Source organism: Chiroxiphia lanceolata, chromosome 7 (genome assembly GCF_009829145.1).
Source record: "Chiroxiphia lanceolata isolate bChiLan1 chromosome 7, bChiLan1.pri, whole genome shotgun sequence".
Lineage (NCBI taxonomy): Eukaryota > Metazoa > Chordata > Aves > Passeriformes > Pipridae > Chiroxiphia > Chiroxiphia lanceolata.
In genome coordinates this window covers 4,693,421-4,715,059 of record NC_045643.1, presented here as the reverse complement: position 1 = coordinate 4,715,059, position 21,639 = coordinate 4,693,421, and the positions used below count along the sequence as shown (strand labels likewise).

General features: G+C 55.2%; 1 protein-coding gene across 1 annotated transcript in view; it reads left to right on the top strand.

Moving 5' to 3' along the window:
* Positions 1-13,150: 13,150 nt before the first annotated feature.
* Positions 13,151-21,639, top strand: part of COL18A1 (collagen type XVIII alpha 1 chain) — a 38,069-nt gene continuing 29,580 nt past the window's right edge. Inside the window, exons 1-2 of the mRNA XM_032692778.1 lie at positions 13,151-13,183; positions 13,683-13,750. Coding sequence (XP_032548669.1) covers positions 13,173-13,183; positions 13,683-13,750 — 79 coding nt within the window. The 5' untranslated portion in view covers positions 13,151-13,172. The remainder of the gene's footprint in view (positions 13,184-13,682; positions 13,751-21,639) is intronic.

Sequence of the window (21,639 nt, the reverse complement as noted above, 5' to 3'; positions counted from 1 at the left end):
TGGGGCAGCCCCACTGCCTTCCTTCTTCATCATCCTAAACAGCCTGAGCAGGCTGAAGTATCTCCCCACCATTCTACATCTGTGTCTCGAGGGCACCTGCAAGAGACAGAAGCCTTGATAAAGCTCCAGGTCAGCAAGGAACTAGTTGGCTGTGGCCAGCAGCTTAAATCCAGTGTGCTGCAGAAGTGAAGAGGATAGAAAGAACTCTGGGATCCAAACATGTTCTATGTCTCCGATTAAGGTGCCACCCCCCGAAGGAGCAGCCAAGTGCTAGAAGCAGAGGTGTTCTGCCAGTTGCTGCTCTCAGATGGACACAGGGCACACATGTTCACAGGGCACACTCAGGAGTCCAGAACACTTGATCCAGGAATAATAGAGGGCCATGCATTGGTAAGGAATAGCCTCCAGCAAGACCAAAGCAGGATCCTTGTAGTGGGTTGACTTTGACTGGATGCCGGATGCCCATCAAGCCGCTCTATCCCTCTCTTTCCCAGCCAGACATGGGAGAGTAAAATGGAAAATGACTTGTAGAGACAAGACAGTTTCCTAAAGCAAAAACCAAAGTTTGTGTATGCACAAGCAAAGAGGAAAATAACAAGACTTTCTCTCTACTTCCCATTAGCGAGCAAAGTCCGGCCACTTCCTGGGAAGCAGGGCTTCAGTACATGCACTGGTTGTTCAGAAGGCAAACACTGTAAACAATAAATGCCCCTCTCTCCTCCACCTTTCCTTACCTTTTATATCTGAGCTGACATCATATGGTCTGGAATAGCCCTTTGGTTAGCTCGGGTCAGCTGGCCTGGTTGTGTCCCCTCCAAGGAACTTGCCCTCAATTGGAGAGGGGGGGAATGTTGAGAGACAGTGTTGATGCTGTGCCAGCACAGCTCAGCAGTAGCCAAACCACTTGGGTGTTCTCAACACCTTTCTAGCTATTAATGCAAAGCATAGCACTGTGATGGCTGCTATGGGGAAATGAAGCCAGACCTAACACATTCTAAGACAGACCCAATACAGATCCTCTGGCACCAAGGCATGAGCTTGTGACCCTGGCCATCTATTCAACAGATATCCTGGATTTAGAGTTTAGAAGGCCATGCACGTTTGTAAGGTGCCTGCATGGAGGAGATGGACAGCAGATGAACCACGAGGTTCATGCCCCGTCGGACTTCTGCCACAGGGATGGGAGACGCCCTGGGCAAGCGCCAGAGCAGCCAGCTGGCAGGGAACCAGGGGGCTGCCTGGGGGCTGCTTATGGCCTCTGCCCCCCAATTGCTCAGGGCCTCCCACACCTTGTCCCCTCAGGGCCTTCTCTGCCCAGCCTGTCCCCTTGCAGCCTCCTGCCACCCACCCCCTCACACATTCCCCTCAGGGCTTCCCACTCCCTTGTCATGGCAGGGCCTCCCAGTGCCCCGTCCCTTCAGGCTCTCCCCCAGCCCCGACAACCTGCCCGGCAGTGGTGCAGCTCAGGAGGCATCTCCTAGCCCTAAGCAATCCAGACAGCAACACACAGGCAGGCCACAGATGCTGCTTCCTGGCTGGCACAGGGCTTGTGGCCACCTCTGAACCAGGTGGAGGTTCTCAGGGATCCCCACAGCTCCAGGCTCTTCCCATCTGCTCTGCTGGAAGTGTTGAGGCTCCAGCAGAACCACCAAGGGCTCTGGGGTTCTGCCCACTTTCCCTTCCCCACTGCATATTTGGGCAAATGTTGCTGAGAACAAAAACTCTTTTTCCCCTCTTCCCCGGTGCCCTGTGGACAACTGGCAAAAAAAAGCCTCCTGGGTCTCTGTCTATAACACAGATTTCGTATTCTCATGCTGGTCTGAAAGGAAGTGTTTGCAGTGGAGAGGTCTTTCCCGCAGGCTCAGGTGGCCCTGTCAGACAGAGTTCCCAGGATCAGTTCTCCGCAGACTTCTGGCAGCTGCCCCACAGAGGTGGCATCCTACTCCCCACATTCTGGAGCTAGGCTTGGGCTTGCTGGAACATGCAGAAGACTGAGGTCTCTTTGCAGCTCTTAGGAATTTAACAGTTAGAACTGCTAGGCTTGAGATAGCAGCGCTGTCAGGAGTGGGAACAGAAGGGCTGGAACAGAAAGGAACCAAGGTCAGAGCCAGCGCCTGAGGGAACCCAAAGAGCCCCTCCTGTCAAGACCCTCCCACCCAGCTCTTGCCATGGCCAGCAGGGAGCAGGGCCCAATAGGATCAGCTGGAAGGGGCTCCTGTGGGCTCTCCAGGTATGGAAGGGCTTGGTGCACATACTTGGCCGCTCTTCTCTTGTCCTTTTCCAGCTGGAGAGAGCAGCAGGGCACAGAGGAGACGGTTGACTGGGGCTCTGCCCCTTGGCCAGGCACTGCCTGCGCCCAGCACTGGCCTCCCCTGCCCACACAGCCCTGAGGCCCAGGTAGCAGCCGCTGGGGCCAGCTTTGGAGGGAGCAGAGGGCTGGCTGCTCCCTGGCAGCTGTGGAGCCGCCCTGCCCCACAGCCCAGCTGGGCCGGGTCTCCAGCGGCACCCTGGCTTGGGGGCAGAGGAACCTGCAGAGGAGCCCACACAACCCAGGCAAGGCAGCAGCGGGTGGGGCGCAGGCTGCTGTCCCACAGGTGGCTGCAGCAGTGGGCAGGGGCACACTCTGGGCATCAGGGACTGGTCCAGCCTGAGGCTGGGGCTTCATGGCCATCTTTACCAAGCAGTTGCAGAACCACTACGGCTTGTCCGCCTCCAGCAGGTTCTTGAGATCCCTTCTCTTCAGGAACCTGAGTGCACGAATCAGCACTTCCCCAGAGGCCTGCAGAGCAACAGAGTCCAGGAGATGGCACCACAGCCCAGGGCACAGGACCCCTGTCCCTGGACCAAGGCCAGGAGGAGACTGGAGCCTTCAAGGTGCCAGGGCAGGAGGCAGCCCATCCCCCTCCCACGGGGACACCAGAGCCTAGAAAGTCCTCACCTCTTCCACATGCTGGTTCTCATTATGCCAGTGGATGAAGAGTGGGAGCAGGCTCTGGCTCACATATCTCTTCAGGTGCTTTTTTCCCCCTTCCACTCCAAATTCCATCACCTCTCAGAGATCTAAAGCTATTAGAGATTGCTCAGTAGAAGCTACTAAGACGGTGAAGTGTCTAGAGGGGAAGCCACAGGAGGAGTGGTTGAGGGCACTTGGCTTGTTCAACCTGGAGAAGACAAGACTGAGAACAGACTTCACCATGGTCTGCAGCTTCCTCATGAGGGGCAGTGGAGGGGCAGCATCGATCTCTGTTCTCTGTGATCAGTGACAGGCCCCGAGGGAATGGCTGGAGCTGAGTCAGGGGAGGTTTAGGTTTGATAATAGGAAAAGGTTCTCTCTCCAGGGGGATGCTGGACACTTGAACTGGTTCCACTGGGAAGTGGTCACAGCCCCAAGGCTGCCAGAGCTCAAGCAGCATTTGGACGACACTCTCAGAGACATGGTGGGATTGTTGGGGTGTCCTGTGCAGGCCTAGGAGTTGGACTTGATAATCAGTGGGTCTCTTCCATCTCAGGATATTCTATGATTTTATGAAGAAATGGGGCCTTGAGAAATGAACACACAGAGAATCTGGGTGAAGAGCTTGGTTGGGGCCATCCTCAAAACAGTGCATGCCCATATTTCAGATTCTTCTGGATGAACATTATCTCTCCATCAATAGACACATGTTCATGGCCATCATCTCTCCAGGAACAGACTCCAGCTTTTATGTCTTACTGAAGTTCACAGTAACCTTTGTTATGAATATTATTTTTTTCACTCCCTTTAAATTATGAATAGGCACTTCTCAATTTACCTCAGTGCTGGCCCCAGGTGAGCACCGACGACACTGCAGGTGCAGCCTGTTCTCAGTACATGGACAGCATGCTATTAATCTCACACTGTATTACACTGGGGAGAACACCTATTTTACAGCCTAGGTGTGCTTTCAAAGAAGCAGGCCATCCTCTATATCCAGTACTGGCTCCAGTTTGTGCAAATGTGGTTGCCTCTGTGAGGATCCCCGAGAAACTCCTCCTTGGAGATGGCCACAAACACTCTCCCAGCCATCTGTGTCCTGCTCATGCGTTGGAAGATCAGCAGAGGGCAGGGCAATCCCACCAAAGGATGACTGAGGGCAATTCCCAGGAGCTAGGTATCCCACCGCAGTGCCATAGATGGCAGATATTGATGAAGAGGAGGCCAGGGTGCCCAGCCAACCTCCTCCCAAGGGAGGGTGCAGCCAGCCAGGCAGGGTCTTTGCCAGAAATAGACAGGGTGCCAGTAGAATTGCTCTTGGAAATGCCAGAGTTTCTACTCTCAGCATCTGCTGGGAGACAGGGAGCAAGCTCTCTACCAGGTCAGTATGAGGTCCATATAGGAAGCAGCTCCTGAGATTATACAGGTGCAAGGTCCACCTGGAGACAGAGGCATCAATAAACACACCCTCTCAGAGCCCAGGCCAGGTGCTCAGGACTGAAGTGGAGGGAGCACAAGGCCCAGGACTGAAGGATGGGTGGGTGGAGGTGAAGCCAGTAGGGCCCCTGAGTGCCCTCAGGGCCCTGACACTTGGGGCAGCCTAAGGTTTGACACTTGGGACATCCCAAAGTTTGAGCATGAGTGGAGCAACCAGGGCCTCAAGGGTACAGCTCTTTTTGGGGCTGCTCCTCCAAATGGGGCTCAGAGAGCTGCCCATCCCCACGTGTAGTTGTGGCCAACTCCCTGTAACCTGTTTCTTCTGTGTAGAAAGGAGTTTGTGGGTGGTTTTGGGGGGTGATCTGCTGGTTCAGGGAAGGAGGAAGAGCCAAGTACCGTACTTTTGTAGAGAGGTTCCATCAGAGACCAGAGTAGCTCCAAAACTTGGTATCTTTGTGAAATCTAAGGGGCACCTGGGTCACTGAGCTTTGGAAAGGGTCACTGGGTGACCAAGGTTGACTGCTCATTTGCTCTCCTGGGTGCTTGGTTTTCAGGAGTCCTTGGCACTTGGAATGTGATTGCACAGACGGGTCTCATCCCCTGGAGATGCTCTTTCCCCTTCCCAGCAGATGGGCAGAACAAAACCCCAACTTTCCTACCACGAAATACAGAGAAATGCAGCAGATGAGTGTCCAGCTGTGCTGCCAAGGCGATGTGCCAAAAAGCCAATTTCAGGGGCTGGGGGCCAGGCAGGGGTGAGGGGTTGCACCTTCTCCAGGGGCCCTGGGGAGGCAGGGGAGTAGGGAAGGGGTAGAAGGCAGAGAAGTCGTGAGCCCACAGCACAATCCAGATCAGCAGCCTTCTTTCTGCAGCCAGTGGCCATGCTAGTAAATAGCAGGAAGTTTGGAGAAGCAATCTGAGATTAAAAAATAAATAAATCCTAGGAGGTAGTGATCTCAGCGAGTGCCCGGGGAGCCCCCAGCCCCGTGGAGCCTCTGCATGCTGGGAGCAGAGAGGAGCTCTCTCCCCACCAGGCACCACAAGGGGAGCACACAGAACTACAAACCCACACCTGTGTCTTCTACCTGCTGCATCTGGGGAGAACTGTGACACCTAAGGTTCTGTCTGGAACAGAACTGGCCCTTTCCCTGGGGCACAGTCAACCCAGGTGTGGGAGGGGAGCAGAGAGGGCCCCTTCGTCCCCACCTCCAGCAGACAGCAGGGTCAGAAGTGGAAGGGACAGAAAGCCTTCAGAGACCAAGTTCACACCTTGTTTCGCTGCTGGGGGCTGAGGGGGGAGTGGGAAGTTGGCAGCTCTCCCTCTTTGGAAAGGGTCCAACTGCCTCAGGAGAAATTCCTCGCATAGCTTTGCTGTGAAGAAAGTGCTGACCTGTTCCCCGTTCCGGGGTGTTCGCTGAGCAAGTGAAGACGAGCCAAAGGCAGCTTGTAAATGCTGGGAGAAAATGGCCGGTTCCCTCATCACCGGGGTTAGGTAGCAGGTCAGGCTCTTTGGAGGAAGCAGTGTCTGGTGACAGTGACTTTGTGTGCCATAAGCAAGTCCACGAGGATGTCCTGATGTTCACTGGCTCACACATCTCCAGAGAAATGATCCAGCTACAGCAGAGAAGCTGATGGTTCCACCCCATGTGGTAGGTGAGCATCAGAGGGTGACCTGCAAGCTGTGTCCAGACTGCTTGGACAGAAGCAGGCGGCAGGGGGAGCGAGCACCTGCTCTGGGACTGAGGTGGGAAACAGGTCATGTTCACTTCTGAAAATGCCAGCAGGAAAACAAACAGTGCAACTGCCATAAATATGGAAGGCAAATCCGACCTCCTGCAGTGCCAGGAGAGCAGCCAGTGCGTGACTAAAACAGTATTGATTCAGATTAGATGTAAGGAAGCATTTTTTCATGATGAGGTGATAGAATACTGCCATAAGTTACCCAGAGAGGTGATGGATGCTCCATCCCTGGAAACGCTCAAGGTTGGGATGGATGGGGCTGTGAGTAGCTAGGTCAGGTGGAAGGTGTCCCTCCCCGTGGCAGGGGGTTGGAACAAGATGGTGTTTAAAGGTCCCTTCCAACCCAAACCATTCTGGAATTCTATGATTCTCTGCCAGGGCAACAGAGTAAGGGCAAACCTACATGTGCTCCCACAGCAATGCCAGCTATTAGGAATATTAGGGGATGCTGTAATAAGGGGACATTTCAACTATCCACTTGCAGACTGAAGTGTCAAGGGATAAGATATATGAATGCAGTGCATGGTGCCATTCCCTCAGAAAGAGACTGAGAACCACCAGATGCTTTTTCTGAATCTGCTTTAAAAATGAGGAAGTGGTCAAAAAAAGAAAAAAACAGGCCCAATTCCAGAAAAAGAAAGAAAGAAAAAAAAAAGCTTTATTAAAAGTCTGGTAAAACATGGAGCAAAGAGCCAATAGGGCTTTCCCATAGCTGGTGGGAAAGAAGGGAGAGCACAGGGATAAGGTAGATGCTGAAGAGCAGAAGGTCTCCCAAACGAACAGGAAAGCTGAAAAAAACGCATCACGTTGGATATAAATAGGGAAGTGAGAGGACTAGGAGGAAGCTGGAGGCTTGTCCTGCCAAATGTGCTCAAACCAGTGGTGACCAGCTCAGCCAGTCTACTGCAGGGACTGGGAAGTGGGAAGGGTGCACAGGGATGGGATGGGCACAGTGACAGTTCTTTGCTCTGGGGGCATTCCTACCCCCACCCATCCCCACTCATTTTTTTTTCCCCAGAAAGGTGGGAAAAGCTCTTAAATTAGAATAGAAATCCTGGTGGGGTTATCCCGGAGAGACAAGCTAAATGCTTCGGACAGCTTGGAAGTGTCCAGCACTGAGATAGGGACACTGACTGTCAGCAGGTCCTTACCATAGGTGGGTACGAGAATCCTCAAGTGTGGGGATCGTCACGGAAGCAATCCTTCCTGATTACCATTCCTCTTCCCTGGAAGGGAGCCTGTACATCCTGCCACAGGGAACCGGGGCAGACCCTTGGGGTATCCAGCTGCTGAGCAGGCTGGAGCAGACCAGTGCTCAGTGGGGAGCTGGGAATTTCCTCTTCCCAGGGAGGAAACAGCTCTTTTTTTTTTGAGTTTTACTGGAGCAAAGGACATTGATTTCCTTTTTTGCTTTTCTTTTTTTCCAGATGAGTCAAAGTTAACCGTTCTTTTCCAGGGGAGATGTTGAGTTCAGCCCAGGAGAGAAGAGATGGCAACCTTAAGGCTGCTGGGACAATCTTCAAGGAAGCAGCAGGAACCTCCAGTTTTGAGGCTATTTTCTCTGTGTTAGCTCCACACAGGGAACACACAGGTATGCTCCACACCTGCCACAGCATTACCAGGGCACTGCTGGTCCCTCATCCAGACACCACTCTGCGCTGCAACCTGTGTCCTCTCACCCACATCCCATTCCTTGTGCCTGAGCCAGAGACAGCTATGACTTACAGCCCATCAAGGTGACAGAGATGCTGACAGGGTTGTCTCCCAGATGATAGCCTGGGCTCGGCCCCATTACTCCCTTCTGGAGCCCTTGTCTTGCCTGGCTGGATCTCAAGGCTCTCCCTTGAGCAAACACCTGTCTGTCGGTTCAGGAAGGAGGAGGAACGTGCTCTTTTTCTTTTGCTAAAAATGAACTGCTTTTCAAGTAGTCCTTCTGCAAGGGCTGGCAAAGAGAAGCAGGAATCTAGATGAGTTTCCTTGCTCTGTGGCTGCCGGCCCTGGGTCACACCCAGCAGGGCAGGCCATCAGTGATGATTGGAATTGAACTGAGCTGCACTTTTTGAGGAAAACAGGGAGGTGGCAGGGGCACAGTCCATGGAGGGGAGGGAGATTCTGGAAAACCCATCCCAGCCAGGACCTGGACGCTCTGGATAGCCCCCACTAGCCGTAGGAGGGATGAGGAGGGGCTGAAGCTGGAAGCCAGAGTGTTCTAGTGTGGGAGGAGGAGGACTCCTCCCTTGCATGAGCAACTCAGGCATCACAGAAGGTTTTGGGAGCTCTCCCAACCTTCCTGGGTTTGGCAGAGATGGGGACAGCTGATGTTCTCAGCAAGCCCCAGCCCTGCAGAGAGATGGGGGTTTTGGGTAGGGTGTGCAGTGGGATGAGGCAGAGGGGGATCTCTCCCCTCCCAGACGGTCTCTCCATCCTCTCCATTGCTGCAGATGTTCCCCACCCCAGCTCCAAGGGATAGCTATGAAGCTTTGGGGGACCTGACCTGCACCTCGCAGCTGGGATGTGGATGCACTGAGGTTTCAGGTGGCTGCAGAGCTCTGCCCTCCTTCTCTTCCACTCACGGTGCCGGAGCGTGACTCTGAAGCAGGGAAGGGAAACAAGTGCCATTTCCCACAGCCAGCCAAGAGGCAGAGACCCAAGGGTGAGCCGCGGGAATGAGGCATGCAAGAAGCATCCGCCGCGTCCTCTTTCCCATGGAATGCTTCTCTCGGTTCTTCCTCTGATGTGCGCTGAAGTATTGATTTTCCCCTGGAGTGGATGAGTCACCTAGAAAGCCGGGAGGGAGTGGGAACTGCTGGGATATCCCCAGTGCCCGGGTCTGATGGGAAGACTGTGTGGGAGAGAGCAGGCACTGCCCGGCTGTGCGGGCAGAGCTGGAGTTGGCTCTCTCCCTGTTGACTCTGCACGGAGCTCCTCAGCCCTGGGAAAGGAAGGGGGCTCTCTCCGTTGCTCCCCCTCATCCTTCCCCAGGGAGGAGGTTACGGTGCATAGGGGTGAGCTCCTGGCTCTGCCTTTGCTGAATTCATGGTTGTGTGTCTGCTGGCTCCACAGCCAAAGCTCCCTCTTGACCTTCTCTGTCAGCTGTTTTATTGCCAATGTCCACCTTGGGAACAGGCCAGGCCATCTCTGTCATGTCACAACTCCTCCACATGAGAGCTTGTGACCCAAGGAGAGGGGCAGCAACTCTGGGATGTGGCCAGAGCTGGGGTCCCCTGCCCACCCAGCTCTCTGTGCAGAGTTCTGGGCCATGGACTGTGCCACCGGCAGCCTGTCCTGCCCCTGCTGAGACAGGAGGTGGTGGTGTGGTGATGGTGTGGTGGTTCCCTGGCCCCAGCTCACTTCTCTGCTGAGCCTCAGTGCTGTCCCATCCTCCTCACATCCACAGGAGGGATGTAGGTAGGCTCCAGATCCCAGAGCATTTCTACTGCTGGCCAGGCCTCAGCTGCCCCCCTAACACCTCCTGCTCTCTGCAGCCCCTCACTAATGTGTCCACCAGATCTGGCTGCCGGGGCCAGGCACAGTGCTGTCCTGTTCCCAGCCTCCAACCCCCCAACCTGGCTTAGCTCATCCCCCGCCTACACAGGCAGGTAACATGCTCCTCACTCGGCCAAGCTCTTGTGCTTGCCAGCTTTCCTCACTAGGGAAATATCTGTAATTCCAATTATTCCCACTCCCTGCCTATGCTCCTTCGGTCCTTCCCAAACGCCCACCTTAGTGGCTGCGCATGCTTCACCTCTGGACAGGAGGGATGGTTTTCATGTCATCCCTTGCCAGATCCTTGCAGCTGAAGGAAGGGCACAATGCTGCCCTTTCCAGCAGACATCTCTCTGGGACCAGCTCCTTCACTGCAATACTGGGTCATCAGCAGACACAGACTTCTGAGCCAGAGCAACAGATGTGGCAGGGAGATGCAAAAGCAGCTGGTCCCAATGTTCCCGACTGCTCACACCCGGTGGCTGCAGCTGGGAATAAGTGGCTTTCACAGGGACAAATGGCACATCGAAGTGGCAGGACCAGCCACAGGCCTCCGCCTGGGGACTGGCACAGATGGGACAGCCCTGCCTGTCAGTGGTTTTCTGCTCTGTCTGCGTGCTTCAGCCTTTGTTGCTCTGTAGGGACACTTGCCAAATATTGTCCTCTGCCTTCTTGTCCTTCGTTGCCCCCCTGACCCAATTCCTACGTCTCCCACTGCTCCCCAGCCTCCTCACTCTGCACGCTGGCAGCGGGGCTGAGCAGGTCGCTGGAGCATCTCAAGGCAACCATGCATAAGCCATGTTTTTTGGCAATGGGGACAGCTCATGGTACTCGCTGGCACTCCCACAGCTCCCATGGCACACGGGTCACAGCTCCTTGGGCCACCCAGCAGCCTGGGGACACACTGCCCTTCCCAGTGTAGAGTCAGTCACTGTGCCAAAGCCATTTCAGGAGAGGGACATGGACACTGGCCATGAGTGCCAGCCCCAGAGCCACTGCCAGGGATGCACTTGGACCACAGCAGACAGTTTCCGAACCCTCCCCTCTTCCCAAAGGAGGGAAAAACAGGCCAGTGTCCCACAGGGTTGCCAGGGTGACATTTTTTGGTGGCCGTGCTGTCCCAGCCGCTGAACTGGCAGGGGCTGTGCTGGGAGCTGGGGCAGCCCCTCTGTCCCCACACCAGGGTGTCCCTGCCCAGGGCCACCCAGCAGCATTGGGACCACCGGCCACGGGATGCAGGTGGGAGCCAGGCACAGGGGTGGGGGGACAGCAGGACATTGGAGGAGCCCTGCAGAGATGAAAAATGCCAAAGGTTTACTGGAAGCCTGCGAGGTAGGAGGGCCTTTTTGGCTGGGGCTTGGGAATTCTGGGCTGTGAGCTGCTGAGCCACCATCAGAGCACTGCTGGTTTCCATTTGGTTGGCTTTCGAAAGAGCTGCCTCCCTGGCAGCATGTGTCCCCCCCTCACAGCGGGCAGTGTTTGTTTGCTTGGGAAAAGATGAGCCTCATTATCTGTCGTTCGTGGCTCTCGGACTTTAAAGCGCAGCAGGAGGAAATTTTATGATGGGAAACTGCCCTGGTGTCATCCAGGCTTTGCATGGAGGTCTGCTGGGGATTCCACAGCCCACAGCAGTGGGGACAGCACCGGGGCTGAGACCTGTGCACAGGCACAGGGCAGACAGGAAGGTGGCAAAAGGTGATATGCTTGAACCTGTCCCAGTGAACGAGCACACTAGGAGCCAGGAGAGCTCGGGCAGGCTGGGGAGAGTCCAGAGGTGCAGCAAGGAGGAAGTTTGGGATGTAATACAGCTCCACATTCACCTGCACCCAGCGATAACATCGCTGTACTCGGTGTGTGGGAAGGTCTGGGCAGGCGGTCAGTGTAGCCCTGAGCAGGTTGGCACCTCCTGGCCCTGGCAGTGCTGATAACTTTAGGAAGGACCAGAATCTCCCTGTTAAAGCAGGGAGTTAAAGCAATGCCTACAGCAGCCTTCCCAGAGCTGCCCACAGGCTCTCCCACCCCAGTGGAGCATTTATCCAGCCCATTAAAAGACAAGACCTCTGCTATCAGGCAGGATCATTTTCCATTTTCAAGGAGATTTTTTTTCCAAGTACCATCCTTGCACCAGGATCCTCCTCCCCCTTGCTCCATGCTCTCCAGGCCCTGCAGCACATTCACCCCTCCAAAAACCCTGCGCAGAACGGCTGCCACGTGTTGCCTTTTGTGCAGCTCAGGTACTCCAACATCTACCTGGAGGGAAGGAATCCAGCTGCGGGAGAAGAAAGGGGATGATAAATCACTCAGCGTCCAGCTGGGAAAGCATAAATTTAACAGTCTCAACCACGTGAAATCATTCTGCAGCCAAAGAGGCAGCTTCGGTGTCTATTCATTGTCCCCAGCCTGGGGTCGTGCCGAGAGGGCGCCTTTGGCGCTGTGGTGCAAAGCGCTGTTAAAAGATTTATAGCCAAAAGTCGGATAGCGTGCACCTCTCGTGAGCGCAGAGCTGAGCAGCTGGATGTCATGGTTTATCCTGCTAGATCCAAACCCTAGCTTAGACTAAACATGCCTCTACCATCATTAGTGAATCACTTCTAGATCCCCTGGAAGTTTCTAGGGCTTGGATTTCAGAAGGTTTTTGCTGCCGCGGGGCACTAAAATGCTGCGGAAGACAAAGGAAGGTGTGGCAACAGGTTTTGTGGGGATTATCCTGCTGGGATAATCCTGGGGCTGGGGCTGGAAGGAGATGAAAGCTGGGGTAAGGGGAGGAAATTAAAGTGGGCAGCAGCCCGAGCTTTAACTCCTTTCCCAGCACAAGAAAGGTAAGGTGAGGTGCATTGCCACCCTGGGTCTGGCATTGCAGCCCCCAGCAAGGGCTGACCCGGGAGAGTGCCCAGGGCTCCCTAGACTCCTCAACCTGCCAGGCTGGGCTTGGTTCACCGCATGATGAAGGATAGAGGATCGTGTAGCTCCCAAGCCCCTCATTCACAGTCGGGGGGGAGTGAAGAGCAGGGAAGGGAGGACACGGGATGCCATGCTGGGATCACCCAGCCCTGCTCTGTGCCCCAAGGGCTCGCATAGGTGCTTGGCGAGGGAGTGAGCTCAGCTCGCTGATTCACTCCCTCTTTCAAGACCAGACCTGGCCTGCGAGCCGAAACCCAGGGGCTTGCTGAAGCGGGAGGTGCCAGGGCAGGTCCTGCGGGCGGCTGGTGCCCTTTGGGGGTGAGGGTGCTCCCCGGCGCCCTGGGGAGGGGCGGGATGCTCCTCAGGGAGGGATGCTCCTGGGGAGGGATGCTCCTCGGGGAGCCGAGCTGTGCCCCTCCAGCACACCCATCCCCGGGGGGTGTCCCCGACCCCCTCCCTGCTGCAGGAGACCGGAGACCGTTCAAACTTCGCGATCGGGGGCTGGGGGCGGGCTGAGCCCCGGCCTCGGCTCACTCGCCCGGGGCGGGCCGCCCCTCCCGCCCCTCCCCTCCCTCCCCGCCCCCCAGGCCGTGCCGAGTCCCGGCGCGCCGAGAGGAGCAGAGCCGAGCCGCGCTGCCGGCACCGAGCGGGCACCATGCACCCAGGGTGAGCCGCGGGGCCAGGGACTGCGCGAGGGGCACCGGGACCCCGCAGCCGTCGGGGATAGGCAGGGGGGGCACCAGGACCCTGGAGGCACGGGGGCAGGGGGACACTGGGACCCTGGACGCGCCGGGTCTGGGAGACACTGGAATCCTGGAGCCGCGGGGCGAGGCGCAGGTAGTGCGGGAGCCCCGGAGGTGCCGTGGAGGGGGGGCACCAGGACCCTGGAGCCGCCGGGGCGGGGGGTCCTCGGTGTAACCGTGAGGAGACGCCAGAGGGGCCGGTACCGTCGGGACACCTGGGAAGGTGGGAACCAGGACCCTGGAGCCGCCGGGGTGGGGGGCGCCGGCAGCGCGGGAACCCCGGTGCCCCAGGAGAGGAGGGGGGCAGGACCCTGCAGCCTCCGGGCCTTGGGGTCCCCGGTGTAACCGTGGGGGGACCCCGGGGTGGTGCTGCGAGTCGGCGGGAGCGTGGATAACCTCTCTTTCCCCTTCCCTCCCCGCAGGTGCCCCCCGCCGCGGCTGCTGCTCGGGCTCTTTGTCCTGCTGGTCCCCGCCACTTCCCAGGAGCCGGGTAACGTGCGCGGGATGCTGCGGGATGCTGGGGAGGGGGGTCCCTGTCGCTATGCCCGGGGTCCCACGGCCCCTCGCTGTCCTGAAGCCCCCATCCCCTGGGATGCGCTCCTCAGCAGGAATGGGGAGTGGAGTCTCCCCTCGGGCCAAATGCTGCACTCAGTCCTGGTTCCCAACGCTGGGAATGATCCCGCACGCACCCCTTCAACGGCCTCGTGGTTGCTGAACGTGGGGATTCCGTGTGCCCCATCCCATCAGCGGCAAAGGATGCTGGGGGAAATCCCTGGCTGCAGTTCCCTGGAATGAGAGTGATTTATCTGGTCCATGCTGGCTGTGAGATAGAGGAGATGGCGTTGCCCCAAAGTGACCGTGCTCCATGTGTTAGCGGTTTCTCCACAAGTCCTCCTTGTGGCTGCCTGTCCTTGAAAGTGCTGTGAGTGGCCGGAAGCCGCGAGTGTGTGCCCTGGGGATGCAACACCTCTTATACCATTCCAGGCTCTCCCTCCCTTCGGGGCTCCCTGAAACCATGAAACATCCCACCTCGCAAGCTGCTGGTGCCCCGGGAGAGGGGAATTCAGTGCTGACTCAGCTTTCCAGCCCTTCTTTCCCCACAAAGCACACGAGCCGGTTGTCCCACTGCCTGTTTTTCTGGTGAACTTTACCTCCCTGCCAGGGAAGCTTCCTCCCGGCTGCCAGGCGGGATGAAAGCCCTCCTCCACTCGCAGCCGGTGTCTGGATGAGTGCCCAATGCCCGGAGACGGGAGCAACCATGGCTGAAACAGGGAACTGCCCCGCTTGTATCCCAGGAACCCCATTTGCCAAAGCAGCTGAGCTGCAAGCAATCCAAAAAGCAGGAGAGAGTGGGTTTTCTCCAGGGTAATGGTCTGGTTGTCTTTGGCTTGTGCCGTTGGTTTAAGAGGCATCACTTGTGTCCCTTTGTGTCACCACAGGCTGGCACAGTGTGTTGGTTAGTGGTGTCCCCAGGTGGAGGCAAGCTGGAAGTCGGCCATGAAGTCAGTGGATTATTTACTGGATCAAGGGTTTGTGTCTTCTAAGAACAGCTCTGGCACTGCTCCGTGGGCAGCTGGGTCATGTTGTGGAGGGAAAGAGGCCGTCTGGGGCAACGGGGATGCCCAGCACTGCCAGAGCATGTCCGGGAATACTGGGGGAAGCTCTCCAAGTGCCCCAGGCTAGATTTATGATGCTGCTTTTGGTGGCATGGATTGCCTCCCCGGGAACCACGGGAACAAAGCTTCCCTTGGAGATCTGCAGAGATGGGAACATTGTTCCCATGTGAAATTCTGAATTGGCTATTTTAGGTCCCTGGAGACTGTCCAGTGCGGCTGAGCTGAGCTGGAGGGCCGGGAGCTGGTTTTTAATAGTGGTTACCCAGAGTTATCCTTGCCCTTCCCACCCCTTCTCCATCAGCATCCTTGCTCCCTTGGACACTCAGGGCTGGTCAGGACCCTTTGCTGAGCTGAAGGTGCATCCCCCCACCTTTGAGCAGCCACGCTGGGGGACCTCAGGAGGTTTCACATGGCATTTGAGCACGGGGAGAGTGAGGGGGAGTGTGGCCGGCGCCAGTCACCGCTGGCAGAGAGGTGCCCGTTTCACCCAGCTGACTTGGCTGTCTTCCAAAGGCAGGCTGTGGATCGAGTTTTAGAGGAATTCAGTGGGTTGGTGTGGCTTTTTTCCTTTCTTTTCTTTTTTTTTTTTCCCCTTCCCTTGGTTCAATGTCCAAGGACTGCAGGGCCTGTTCTTCCAGCCTGCCTTTGTGATGGCTCCTGGGGAATGTTTGCCCCTAAGGCCTTCCTGGCGTGGAGATAAGCTTTCTGTTTATCTCCCTGCCTTTCAAATTTGGGGGCTTAGCTGCCCCAGGCTGGGCTTGCCTCTTATCAGTGGATCTCTGGGATTCCTCAGGAAGGGCATGTAACCATAAGGATGCTGCAGGGATGCTGCCATGGGTCCAGTCTGGAGAAGGTGGGAGAAATCACAGAGTCTGTCTGCTGTGGGTGTCCCTCGTGCATAGGCTGGGTCAGACACTGGGGGAAACCCCATTCCCAAGCGGGGCAATCCAATGCCAGGGCCCTGGAGATGGGGGATCCCCAACAGTGGGAGTTTACAAAACTGGCCAGGCCTCCCCCGTCTGGTGATGGAGGCAGCCAAGCATTGGAACAGGCTACCCAGGGAAGTGATGGAATAACAATTCCTGGAAGCGTTCAGAAAATGTGTAGATGTGGCTCTTGTTGATGTGGTTTAGTGGTGCAACTGGCTGTGCTGGGTTAATGGTTGGATTCAGTGATCTTGTGGGTCTTTTCCAAGAGTAATGATTCTATGATCTTCTCTTGCACCGGCTTTCTGTGCACCAGTTTGGGGCTGGAATGAGCGAGTACATCCAGCTCTGCTGCTGCTGCTGAAGGAGCAAGGCAGCACCTGGGAATTCAAAGTGCCTCCTCCCTCTGTTATAGACAGCAGGTGCCGAAGCCACTTGCTGTCAGTGGAGAGACTAATTTCTGATTTTATTTTCATCCCCAATGGGTCGTGGGTCCTGGGTCCTGATGGCTGGGATTCCTCACAAACATGTGCCTTCAGCGATTTACAACCTGGGACACAAGGGCTCTGCCATTGGTCCCTGGGGTGTTTTGACAGGTGGATCAGAGCTTTCTTAACTGGTTATTTTAGGAATCCCTTTGAAAGACTAGGGGAAGGGGTGTGGAAAATGGCTACAGGCAGCACCTGGCATCACAGGTTTGGTTTGGGAATGGTTGGCACCTCTCAGGTCTGACAGCATCGTTTGGTTGCCAAGGCTCCCGGAATGGGCTGGAGGAACTGGGGAGGGTGCCGTGCTCCAAGGAGGATGCTGTGCTCCAGAAGCTCTGCAGGCTCTTCATCTCCTTATCAGCTGGCAGGATTTATGTTTGCAAAACCTTATCTGTGCCAAAGCTCTGTGCTGTGGGAGCTGCTGGAGAGGGGGAGCTGGCCCAGGCTTCCAGCAGCTGGAAGGAGCCAAGGCTGTGGACATGGTCCTGCAGCTCCTCTGGGCTCCCAGTCCATCATTTTCTGGCAGGTGGCTCCCATCCCTCCTGCCTGTCCTGAGGAGGTGGCAACAGAAATGAAGTGGCCCTGCTTGGATGGCACTTTTGGGCTGGAAACTGGGTTTAAAAAGAGACTAAGTATTCCTGCAGAGTGGCTGCCTTCCCAGACAGGAGTTTGCTTGCCTTGGTGCATGCAACCTTTTTATGCCCTAATCCTAATTTTCCCAGTATTTTTCCAGCTCTGTACCTGGACTTGGTCCATCCACAACCTCCATTCTCCCAGAGCTCTGACTTGATTTTAGATTTCCATGTCGTGTCTTCTGGCCCTGTGTGCCTGTGAGTGCCTGGGACCTCCCTCCTCACAGGTGCATGTCCCTAAAGGGATGGAGAGCTGAGCTGCTTTTCCCTGTGGCCAGTGGAAAATCCTGCCCATACAATCCCAGATTCTGGAGAAGTGGGGTTTTTTGGCTCTGAATAGCAGACTCTTGATGACATTGCTCCCTATTTATTTTGGCCTGCAGCTGGACTAACCTCTTTTTCCAGTGTTTATGGCGACACAATTTGGGTGCTGTCAAATAGCAAATCCAAGCCCTTGGAGAAAACATTTTGCAATCCTTCTTTGGACGTCATCGCGTGGCTTAAAAAATCCCTGACCAGATAAATGTGCTGCTGGGAAACAGGCTCTGCTCTAGTGGGGGGATGTCACTGCTTCTTTTTAAGGAGGCAGGAGCATGTGGAGCGGGGGATGAGGACTGAGCCAAGGCTGCATCCTCTTATGAAAAGGAGGGAGAGGAACATTTTACATGGGCCTGGAGTGACAGGACAAGGGAGAATAGCTTCACACTGAAGGGAGGAGGGTTAGATGGGATATTAGGAAGGAATTCTTCCCTGTGAGTGTGGTGAGGCCCTGGCATAGGTTGCCCAGAGAAGCTGTGGCTGCCCCATCCCTAGAAGCGTGCAAGGCCAGGTTGGATGGGGTTTGGAGCAACCTGGGATAGTGGAAGGTGTCCCTGACCGTGGCAGGGGAGTGGAACACAATGAGGTTTAAGGTTCCTTCCAACTTGAACCATTCTGTGACAGAGACACCAGCTTCTCTCCTGCACTACTCTGGGCCATGGTGACTGTTAGAGATGATGCTCTAAGCCCTGGAATAACAATCCCAGCAAGTGCGCTGTGTCTCTTCCAAAGTGTGATAGTTTACCAGGAAAAGAATTCTGGCGTTTCAGTGGAGAGTTCAAAGCACTGAGGGAGACATCTGGGATTAAGTATCGATGTATATCAGCAGCCCAGAGGTATGGGATTAATATAACATTTTAATGATCTTCTGGTGTATCTGATGACACTCTTGGAAAGCATTGGAGAGGAATCCTTTCCAAGAGTGTCCTGCTCATTTCTCTGACTGCGTGTGCAGCCTGGAGGCAGCATATATGAGGAAGAAATTCTTCTCTGTGGGGGTGATGTGATGTGACACTGGCACAGGTTGCCCAGAGAAGCTGTGACTGCCTCATCCCTGGAAGTGTCCAAAGCCAGGTTGGATGGGACTCAGAGCAACCTGGGCTAGTGGAAGGTGTCCCTACCATGGCAGGGGGTGGAATGAAGGTGGGTTTTAAGGTCCCTTTTCAACCCAAACCAGTCTGTGATCTTCTGCAACAGATGGGCTCCACCTCACCCCATCCATCGGTTGGACTCTTCTCTGCTAGCTGTGGGATGCCCTCACTGACTTTCCTGTCCTCCAGCCACATTCCTCATCCCTTGGGTACTGATGTGTGTGGAGAAGCACTGCTACTGCCACCCTCGGGAGGATCTGCCCTGACCTGCTGAGAGCTGGGGCTCAGGGGAGACACTCATGGGAGGAAGGTGGTGCAGAAGAAACTTGCAGTTATTTCAGCTGGTACTAAATCTGCTTAAATATTGGGGAGTGGGAGCAAATCCCCAACTTTGTGGATGGAGAAAGGAATGTGGTAGCAGCATGTGTGTGGCTTTTTGGCTTTTAGTATCAAACTTGATTAATCTGGAGAGCTTGTTGCCAAATATATAATTGAAACACAAGGAGGTGAACGGGGTTAGAAAATGGTTTGGAAATGTGTACAGCTAATGAGGGCTCCAGCATTGCCTTAATATGGATTTGGAGTCCTTGAAGTGTGAGTGTGGTTAATAAACCCGTTGGGGGTGAAGGAGTGGTTCCCATCAACTCAAAAGTGGGAACATCCTAAAGAAGTGCTGGGAGAGGAGCAGGATACCAGCACCCCACAGGGCTGTTGGATGGGCCTGCTCCAAGGACAAGGCTCCAGAGACTTGCTGTGCTCCTGGCTTTGGCCAGCAATGCTGTTTGGCAGGAGCATTCCCTGCGCTGGGGGCTTTCTCAGCAAGCAACATCTGGTCCGGGACGTCCCATTTCTGCTAGTTTCCACTTAAAAAGGTTGCTTTTTGGAATTTTTATTGCTTTTTTTTGGCATCGCCTTTTCTAAGATGGAAATTGGTCATTAATGGATTTTATTGTACTTTTATTTTATTCCCAAACTCAATTCCTCCTCCCCAGGGATTGGAAGATCTGACTGTTCCTCTGACCTTGTCCCCAGGTTGTGGGAGGCTTATTGAACAGCCTGGGGTGGGAATAGGAGCCAGGGCACTGGAATCCAGCATCATCATCCATGCTCTTCCCACTGGCATAAATCTCCGACAGCCCAATGGCTCTTGAACTATCTCTGAGTTTATAATTCCTAAGTTAGCCACCTGCCTTCCCTCTGGAAAACACTATAATCAAACAAATTTATTCTTTCCCACCCACTTTGTTAGTCTGTAACTTAATTGAGTTGGAGATTGTTGACTTTTGGATAAACAGCACCTTTTTGATAACCCCAGATAAGCTGGCGGTGCTCCCTTGTGGCATGGTAGGAAGGCACCTTTGCAGCTTAGTCCTTCCCCTGTGGTCCCAAAATGCTTTCCAGAGGGGCCAGGACCCCTATCCTGGGGAACTCTCAGCTCCTGCTGGGTGTGGATAGAGATCCTGGACTCACTTGGTGGTGAACACTCTCGGTCAGCCTGGTCTGGGGGGGCCATCACTCCCGAGGGTCTTCGCCAAACCCCAGCATGTGGTCATCTCCCTGCTCCCTCCTGGGGAAACACCCTTGGACCTCTGCCCCACTCCTAAAACCATTCCCAGGATAGGGTGGCAATAGTTACTGTCCCTTCAAGGGAATGGGCTTGCCCAGACCCAGGACCTGTGGGGGACATGGAGTTCTAGAACTCCTTGTGGTACCCTCCTGCTGGTGCTGGCATCTCCCCAGACAGCAGAAGGGTTTGATGTGCCCTGTCCTGCTGAGACCTGAGACTCAGGGGCGCTCTGATGGGTGGGAGGTGGTGGAGAAGAAAACGGCAATGATTTCAGTTAAATCCCCGTGAATATCGGGGAGTGGGAGAAAGTCCAAGCCACTGGCATTGTGGATGGAGAGAGGCGTGTGGCAGCAACACGCATGTGATTTTTGGCTTTTACTGTGGATTCATAAAATTGTTTGAGTTGGAAGGGACATCAAAGCTCATCTCATTCCAACCCCCTATCATGGGAAGGACACTTCCACTGGACCAGATAGCTCAGACTTCATGCAGGATTTGATTAACCAGTTGTTACTTCTGCAGCTGCTTGGGGGACCTCTGTACCTGGAGCTTGCTGTTAAATCTCTGCACGGAGAGAAGCACAGTGCTCCAGCCCTCAGGGGCATCTTTGGGATGTGGGGAAGCCTTGTCTGGCTCCTCAGGAACAGGTACCTCAGTGCCACTTCACCTGGAAGTGTGGAAAGCAGTGCTCACGGAGCATCTCCTGGCAGACAGGTGAGCTGTCCCTATGTGTTTCCACCCTGTGCTCAGGCTGGTCTCTTGCCTATCAAAGGCTCTGGAGGCTGGAGGCCAGGTCAGGGATTTGCTCTCCAGATTGCTTTTTGCAGGGATGACTTGGGATAGGGGATAGTGGCACCATCAGGGTGAACCGCTCTCACTCAGGTGACGTTTTCCTGAATTTCCTTGGGGGAGAAGATGCCTGGAAGGGTAACCAGGACACCATCTGATAAAAGCATGTGGGTTTTTATTTTAACAAGTGATTGCATCTTTTTGGTGGGGAGGTGGAGATGTCAGGCCGGGAAGGTGGAGGGTGTGGGGGAGTCCTGGCATTCCCCATCCTGTGTGAGACCCAGGGGGCTGGGCTGAGCTGGGCTGGGCTCTCTGTCACGATGGCTTGAGCGAGGATGTGGTTGCTGAGGTCAGCGTATGATCCTGCCGGGACTCTCACGGCGCTGGGCTGGATGGAGATATCATGGTTCCCTCCCAGCTGGGATGCAACAGGGTGGTGGTCCTGCTTCCCTCTGGGTCCCAGGACACCCAAGGGAATGGGCCTCCTCATGGCATCCTGCGAGGCTGAGGTGCCACCCGGGATCCATCCAGCCACTGCTGATGTTGGTGGCTCCTTTCCCACCTTCTCCCTGGGCTCAGCCGAAAGAGTTAAGGGAACCATTGGAGAGGGGCCCCCAGAGGCAACTGCTGGAGGTAATAATCTTCTTTCGTCTCTTTTCTCTTTTCCCCTGCTAATTGCAGAGTTGACATCGCCCCCTCTCATGAAAGGCTCTTTTGTCAGCCGAGTTGCTGGGCAAAGCCCAGGCTTGGCAGCAGATTGCAAGCCCCAGGTTGGTCTCCTGCACGTCCCTCTCCGGCAGCAGGTAGTGAAATGACTCTTTCAGTGACAGTGATGTCCCTCCCTCCTTGGCTCCCATCTTGGGAAAAAAAAACAAACCACCAAAACAACAACAGAAAACAGAACCCCTCCTTTTAGCCAACGAGGGCCTGATTTTTGCACGGTTCCACTTCA